The 8,138-nt window shown below is 43.7% G+C and overlaps 1 protein-coding gene across 2 annotated transcripts; it reads left to right on the forward strand.

Moving 5' to 3' along the window:
• The first annotated feature begins 735 nt into the window (after positions 1 to 735).
• LOC126984636 (uncharacterized) lies at positions 736 to 2,780 on the forward strand. 2 transcript variants are annotated; one of them, XR_007737182.1, is made up of 3 exons: positions 736 to 895; positions 1,871 to 2,255; positions 2,298 to 2,780. XR_007737182.1 is itself a non-coding variant. In XM_050838500.1 (2 exons), the coding sequence occupies exon 2, from the start codon at positions 1,871 to 1,873 to the stop codon at positions 2,435 to 2,437; it is 567 nt and encodes a 188-aa protein (XP_050694457.1). In that variant the 5' UTR covers positions 736 to 895; the 3' UTR covers positions 2,438 to 2,780. The 2 variants fall into 2 exon arrangements, 1 of the variants encoding a protein (XP_050694457.1); XM_050838500.1 differs by having other exon boundaries at positions 1,871 to 2,780.
• The last annotated feature ends 5,358 nt before the right edge of the window (positions 2,781 to 8,138 follow it).

Consider the following 8,138-nt stretch of genomic DNA (forward strand, 5'->3'; position numbering starts at 1 on the left):
CGAAGTCTATAAATGGATGAAGGGCTTTAATAAAGGGGATGTCAATAAGATTTTGATAGTAAAAGAGCCAGGTAGGACGCGTGGCAATGGTTTTAAGTTAGACAAATTCAGATTCAACAAAGACATAGGTAAGAATTGGTTCACGGTGGACGAATGGAACAGGCTTGGGAGCCATGTTGTGGGTGCTAATACCATAGATACATTCAAGAAGAGGTTAGATAAAGCCATGGATGGTAATGTAAGGTGGGGTTGAGTGTACAGGAGCTGCCTTGTATAGGCCAACCGGTCTCTTGCAGACTCCTTACGTTCTTATGTTCTTATGTTCTTATAATTTCGTTCAGTAATAATTTGCATAGGCCATCTTAAGTTCAATGACTGCTAATATTTTTTTATAGCATTTACACGTAAAATAGAAAAAAATAGGAAAAAATTTAGATTTAGCAGCACAAAAACTTTTGAAAAGCTCTTTAACAAGTTCTCCCAAATATAAATACTGTAATGTTGGACTTTTCTCAAGTTAGTCAATAGACAAAAAAACGATGGAAAAAAAAGCGAAAACGAGTGAAGGTGAACCGGAGCAAAGCAACAATTATGAGTTAAGCAAGTACGAAGAGGATGAGTAGAAGAATGTAGGAGATGAGGGGAGGGAAAAGGAGAAGGAGGGGGAGGAGGAGGAGGAGGAAAAGGAGGATGAGGATGAGGAGGAGGAGAAGGAGGAAGAGGGGGAGTAGCAGTAGGAGGAGGAGGAAGAAGAGGAGTAGGAGGAGGAGGAGGAGGAGGAGATGCAGGAGAAGGAGAAGGAAGCCTGAGCGGTATAAAAGCGCCTTCTCATCGCGGCTTAGATGCAGTCTCTTGCTCATCGTCAAACTACTCCCTTCCTTCAACTCAAGCAAAGGTAAGTCGAGAGAGAGAGAGAGAGAGAGAGAGAGAGAGAGAGAGAGAGAGAGAGAGAGAGAGAGAGAGAGAGAGAGAGAGAGAGAGAGAGAGAGAGAGAGAGAGAGAGAGAGAGAGAGAGAGAGAGAGAGAGAGAGAGAGAGAGAGAGAGAGAGAGAGAGAGAGAGAGAGAGAGAGTATACATGCTGTGGGCATAGTGCTATATGGAATAACATGGCATCCTGTAAATCATATCTGTTGTATTTAATTTGCAAGAAAAAGGCAGCTCAAGGACAAAAAAAATGTCGCCTGTTGGTTAGCTTTGTATAAACTCCACCCCAAACATAATGAATTTGAATGTAAGTTTTCACTACTTATCGTAATATGGTGCATGACTTCTGTTTAACATTTTTTTCTAACCGCCTGTGGCGTCAATAGGGTTTCTTGGTGGGGGATGGTGGTTGGTCCCAACCCGTTATGGGGCAGGCAAGTATTTATAATGGCGTCATCTTACTTGACTCATTGTGTTCTTTGAAGCTCATCTTTGATCCTCTTTTAGAGAACCTGCGGTCTGGGTTGATATATAGGTGGTCTTTAGGACAGCATATGGGTTGTCTTAGGCCACTCGGCGATGACTGAAAATCGTTAGCTTGTAGCAACAGGTGGGACTCGAATCCACGAATCCCGGTCCTCTTGGACGCCGCGCCTGTACGCTGTTGCTTGATGATATGCAACGTTGGGCAGTTGATTTTTAGTTCTCTTTTCATTGTTAATGTTAATAAACGCATGGAGTGTATGCAGTCTGTTTATCTCATACATTATGTCTCATTGCCTTAGAACCATGATTCGTTTTTTATTTATTTAACTGCTTTCCTATTTTCGCATTGGAAGTATGCCAGGGCGTGCATATGACTTTTTCCTTTGCTTTGTATCTCTTACACTATTTCTGTTGACAGAAAGATTCTATTGCATTTAACCGTCATTTTCCCACTAACAGATGCGGCACCTGGTGACGGCAATAATGGTGTTAGTGGCGCTCCAGACGTGTGTGGCCCAACAAAACGGAAGGCGCTTTCGTCAAGACAGTGTTGAGAGGAGCCGTGGTGGCGGCGGAGACTACAGTGGTGGCGCTGGCGGCAGCTATGGTGGTGCTGACAGTGTTGAAGGCTTCGCCGGTGGTGTTGGTAGCTACAGTGGTGGTTCTGAGGCTGGCGGCGCCTACGATGGTGTTGACAGTGGTGAAAGCTTCGTCGGCGGTAATGTCGGCTACCCTGGTAGTGCTGGAGGCCAAGGCGGTTCTGGCGGCGGCGGCTTTGGGGGTGGCAACCATGCTGGTGGGGGTTCTGCCGGCGGCTTTGGGGGCGGCAGCAGCACTGGTGGGGGTTCTGCCGGCGGCTTTGGGGGTGGTAACAACGCTGGTGGAGGTTCTGGCGGCGGCTTTGGGGGCGGCAGCAGCACTGGTGGGGGTTCTGCCGGCGGCTTTGGGGGTGGCGACTATGCTGGTGGCAATTCTGGCGGCAGCTTTGAGACTGGTGATGGCAGATTTGGCCACGGCAGTGGCTAAGGCGGTGGTGATGGTTATGATGACCGTCGCTGATTGGGGAACTGTGACATTCATTGAAATGATTGAGAAGATAACAACAACAACTTCTAAGATCCCTATCATGCCCTACCATACTATTATGTCACGTTTGCTTCAAATTTCCGACATGCCTTGAGTTACTCAAGAATTTTTGTTTGTTTTGTTTTCAATTAGGGTTGTGTTTGTGTTTGAATAAATATTTTCGAAAACAAAAATTCCGTCGTTTTGTTTAGTCTCTCATCGATTTTGAAGAGTAACCATAGTTATTATTTAATAACATGGGCGCGTCTGTAATTTGATAAATATATTATTATTATTATTATTATTATTATTATTATTATTATTATTATTATTATTATTATTATTATTATTATTATTATTATTATTATTATTATTATTATCACTATTATTAAGCAGGAGGAACTTGGTATCCTTCAATGCACCGACACTCAATTTCTCCATCTGTTAACTCGTTACAATCTTCCAAACACCTGTCTCCTATTCTTCGACAACACCGGGTGCATAAATTAAACATATTCTGTGTAAATGCCAGTATCATTATTCAGAAGCGTAGCGACTTGATATTACATGTGAATGCGGAAAAACCTGACTTCATTTTCATCACAGAAACATGGCTGAATACACGCGACAAGCATTAACTAACGGAACTGGCTATTAATTGTTATTACAATGCGTTCGCTAAATGTCGTCTACACGAGAAGAGTGGTGGTGTAATAATATGCGAGAAGTAATTTAGAAGTCATTCAGCCTAATACAACCGAGACTGAAGCATATGACTCATTGTATGTACGAGCAACGATTAAAAATGAAAAGTATATTTTGGGAGTAATATGGCGACCTCCTAAAACAAATGACGACAACGATGGTAACCCCTATGCAGAAATAAAAGAACGTTATCAAAGGTAGAAATGCGGTAATATGCGGTGACTTCAATAACCCCTCCATTAACTGGTCTGCCCTCTCTGGAGATAGAGAAGGCACTAGATTAATTAACTTTGCGTAGGACACGTTTCTTAAGTTTCTTGATCAAAGAGTTAACTTGCCGACACGAGGAAACAACGTTCTTGATTTAGTCCTTACAATCGATGGAAACCTCATCTATGCCTGTGAGGTGGGCGAGCCATTTACAAGTAGCGACCACAACATTATCAGACGTGTCCTAAATATTAAACAAAAGCCAGAGAAAACGCACTTTTAATACCTAACTATAATAAAGCGAGTTTTGCGGACATAAGAAGAGAATAATATTGACATAAAAAATTGGACCAATTTGCTCAATACCTTCAGCATCCAAGATATGTACAACCGTTTCACTGCACAAATCACAGCGAACATGAATTAATTCATCCCGCTTAAGCCACGAAGGGCAGAAAACTACAAGCCGCTGTGGATGACAAATTCCCTACAGAAAATAATCACCGAAAAATGAAAATTGTAAAATAAATATAAACTGGCACACAATACACAAGACCATAATAATTACATCAACATCAATAATGAACGCGAAAAGAAAATCAGAGGACACGAATATGAGATGAAATATTCACTTTGAGGGAGGAGGCAGGAAGACACCTACCGAATCGGGCGTAAGCCACTCCCAGTGAGGTATATATATGGGAAGCAAGGAGGGTGCTGCAAGCCCAAGAAATACCCTTCCCGTGTCATCCCTTTCCGTTTCCCTATTGTCTCATCAACACCAGAGAGTATACATAGTTCAGCATGCTCTCTAAAGAGAGATCCTCTCTCTTTCCACACCACACTGCATACACACAACACACACACCATTTCCCAAAATTTTCATATTAAAAATGACGTACTTAACAATGCCTCGGAGTCTCCGCCGTGGGGGGTCCACAAATTCCCCCAGAGAGGACTCCCACTTTGGCTCCCGACCCGAGACGTGTCCTGGTAACTCTTCAAACTTCTTCTTTATCAACTTCTGCAACATTCGCGGTCATCGTTCTAATTTCCCTTATTTGGAACATCATCTCTCCTCCACTAAACCTCACCTTCTCTTCCTCACCGAAACACAGGTCTCAGGGGCTACTGACAGCAATCTCTACTTTGTTCCCTCTATCCTAAATTTCAATCCAAAGCTGGATGTTGCGTCAACGAACGCAACGACATCACTTGCTCTCGTGCCCACGACCTTGACTCTTCTGAATTTTTCACCATCTGGCTAAGACTTCATTGTTACTTTATTATTAGATAAATCGGTGCTGTTTATCTCTCGCCTAATTCTACCAAATATATAAAATTCGTTGACTATTTGAATTCCAGAGTGGAACACATCTTGACCCACTCTCCGTTCGCTGAAATCTCCATCCAAGGAGATTTCAATGTTCACCACCAGCTTTGGCTTTCATCCCCTCTCACTGACCAGCCTGATAAACAAGCCTACAGCTTTGCTCTCCTCAATGATCTACACCTTTTCACCCTCAAATTAAAAAAAGTTGAATTTCAAATTTAAAAAGTTGAAATTCAAATTAAAAAAAGTTGAATTTCAAATTTAAAAAGTTGAATTTCAAATTAAAGGAGTTGAATTTCAAATTAAAAAAGTTGAAATTCAAATTTAAAAAGTTGAAATTCAAATTTAAAAAGTTGAAATTCAAATTTAAAAATTTGAATTTCAAATTAAAAAAGTTAAATTTCAAATTAAAAAAAGTTGAAATTCAAATTTGAAAAGTTGAAATTCAAATTTGAAAAGTTGAATTTCAAATTTAAAAAGTTGAAATTCAAATTTAAAAAGTTGAATTTCAAATTAACTATGTCACGAAAATGCTTCAGAGCCCACACAATGGCAAGAGCCTCTAGGTGGGTAACAGAATAGTTCTTTTCCGGAGCTGTTAGTACTCGACTGGCGAACGCTATCACATGCTTTTTGCCGGACTTACCTGTTTGCATCAGAGCGGCTCCAAGTCCACTAGCCGAAGCGTCGGTACAAAGCTGAAAGGGGTCCTTGAAATCCGGAAAGACAAGGACCGGAGCCTGTGTAAGCGCTTTCTTTAAATCCTCAAAGCTCGTTTGTTGAGCTGGGAGCCACTGAAATGGTACGTCTTTCTTTAATAGATGGGTCAGGGGACTCGCGCGTGCTGCGAAGTCCTTTATGAAAGGCCTGTAATAACCTGGGACAAGAGAGACCGTACCTTGTCCGCAGACGTTGGCTGAGGGAACTCGGCAATAGCTTTTATTTTGGCGTCCACTGTGTGGATGCCGAATTCGTCCACGACATGCCCCAAGAACTTGATCCGAGGCTTTAAAAATTCACATTTGGTGATTTTGAGCTTTAATCCGACCTCTTGAAGTCTGTGTAGGACTGCTTTTAGTGTTTCCATGTGTGCATGCACGTCTTTACTTGCTATGATGATGTCGTCTAAATACACATAGACAGAGTTGCCCAGCAAGTCACCAAAAATACTGTTCATTGTCCTTTGGAAGGTCAAGGGAGCTCCTTTGAGCCCGAACGGCATCCTCGTCCACTCATAGTGGCCATGAGGCGTGCTGAAAGCCGTTATTTCACGTGACTCGGGGGCCATGGGCAGTTGCCAGTAGCCACTGACCAGATCAAGACTCGTAAAGACTTTATTTCCTCTACCGAGACACATCAGAAGATCTCTAAGAACGGGAAGCGGAAAATGATCATCCACGGTCGCGGTGTTCACACGCCGGAAATCAGTCACAGGACGATAAGAACCGTCTTTCTTTGGAACCAGAAACAAGGGTGAATTCCACGGGGAATTCGATTCTTTGATGACACCTTGTTCTAACATTTCAGAGATAAGTTGTTGCACGACCTCCCGCTGACTGTGTGGGAGCTTGTACGCATTGATATATACAGGATTTGTATTGGGTTTTAACTTAATGTGGTGTTCAGCACACTGCGTAACTCCAAGCGGCTCGCCTGGTAGAGCAAGCGCCCCCCTATAATGTTCCAGGAGCTGGACTAAGGTTGGCTTAATTTCGGAACAGTGTGTAACTTTTAGGAATGCCTCTAAATTAGCTGTGTCTTGTTCGGGAGAAGCCTGACACGCCGAGGTTATGCCTGAGACTTGGGCTGAAGGGTATTCAGCTGGTTCCGGGGCGACATTTCTCCCATACACTAGACACTGGCATAATCTAACACCGTGTTTTAAGGATACAGGGGATCCAGACGTGTTTATTACCAATGCCTCAGCAAAACTTCCCCCCTTGACTGTAGCAAGAGTTACCTCCACCGTCACGCGGTGTATGTGAGGAGCTCCGTCGATACACACATCACTGCCCGTTGGAGGGGCGTTAGGCAAACGGATTTTAACAAGTTTTGCAGCACGATCCGGAACTATATGAGGACCGTCTACGACTGCCGTTACTGTCCGCCACAAGTCTGCAATGTATTCGTGTGGTTTGACCGTAAGAGGTGACACTTGGGCGGTGGCAGGCCCTGAGTCTGTGGTGGGTTGGTCATTTTCCCCCTCTGAGGGTGGGATTACAGGTGACAGAGGCGATGGATTTACCATCCCCTGTATGCGTCGGCCTTGATACACGATCGCGTTGCTTTCAGGGTTTATGGTTATGCGCAGGTCTTTCATGGCGTTTAATCCTAAAATCCCATCCACAGGTAAGCCAAACCTGCTAGAGACATAAAAGAAATCTCGAAAGGGACATACTTTTTCATGTAAGCTGACTGTTAGTGGTACTCGCCCAAGGATTCCCAAAGTGGTGCCCGTCACGCCTACCACATTCAGGTCGTTCTCTTGGAGCGGCCAATTTTCCCCACTCGCCTGTCGTGTCAGTGACCTGTAATCGGAGTCGGAGATGACATTGACTGTGGCACCTGTGTCAGCCGCTAAGGTGAGTGAAATTTTGCCCACCTTGCAAGGGAGGGCAATTATGCTTGTCCGTCCCAAGGCGGCAATGACGGAGTCAAGTTGCTCCCAATTAGTATTGTCCTTAAGGGACACTTGGATGTACGCCTTGGGGCTGTCACGAAGTCATGTCTTTTTATTCTGAGAAGAGGAGTGTGGTTTACTGTCCGCTGAGGACTTGTACTTCTGTTCCTCCTTGGCCTTTTGTATTGCAGAACAACTGTCTGAATCATGAAAACAATTCCCGTGGATAAGGCAAAAGGCAGCCTTCCGCTGATGGTTTGGCCTAGGGTTCCTGTGTGATGAATGATGCCCGCCCCTGTAACCTCCTGATTTCCTATCTGAGCCCTGTCTGGAATGTGTTGATTCCCTACGTTTCGCGAAGCAAGAATGTTCAGAATGTCCTGATTGTTTGCAAAAACTACAGGTGAGAGATACCCTACTTTGAGCCTGCAATGCTGCGGCCGTTGCGAGGGGTTGATGGTGAGGGTGTTCTTGAACCTTGAGTGGGTTGTAAGTATGCAGACGAACCCGGTGGTGAACGAATTCTGCGGCCTGTAATTGATCAATAATGAGTGCCTGAACATAAGATTACCTTAGTAAACTCACCGGTTGTGGTATCGTGTTCCGTGCCCTCTTCGTCTGTGGTCTGTGGTAAATGCATTAAAGCGTCGCCGAGTTTAGCGAGAGTGTCTGTGTTCATACTATGGTGTAAATCATTTACAAAATAGGAGCATATTTTGATAGCTGTAAATATTAACCATTAAACGGAACGTGTATGAATTAATAGTTTGCGCCGAAACCCTAAAAAGGCAAGA

This window comes from Eriocheir sinensis, chromosome 5 (assembly GCF_024679095.1).
Source record: "Eriocheir sinensis breed Jianghai 21 chromosome 5, ASM2467909v1, whole genome shotgun sequence".
NCBI classification, from domain to species: domain Eukaryota; kingdom Metazoa; phylum Arthropoda; class Malacostraca; order Decapoda; family Varunidae; genus Eriocheir; species Eriocheir sinensis.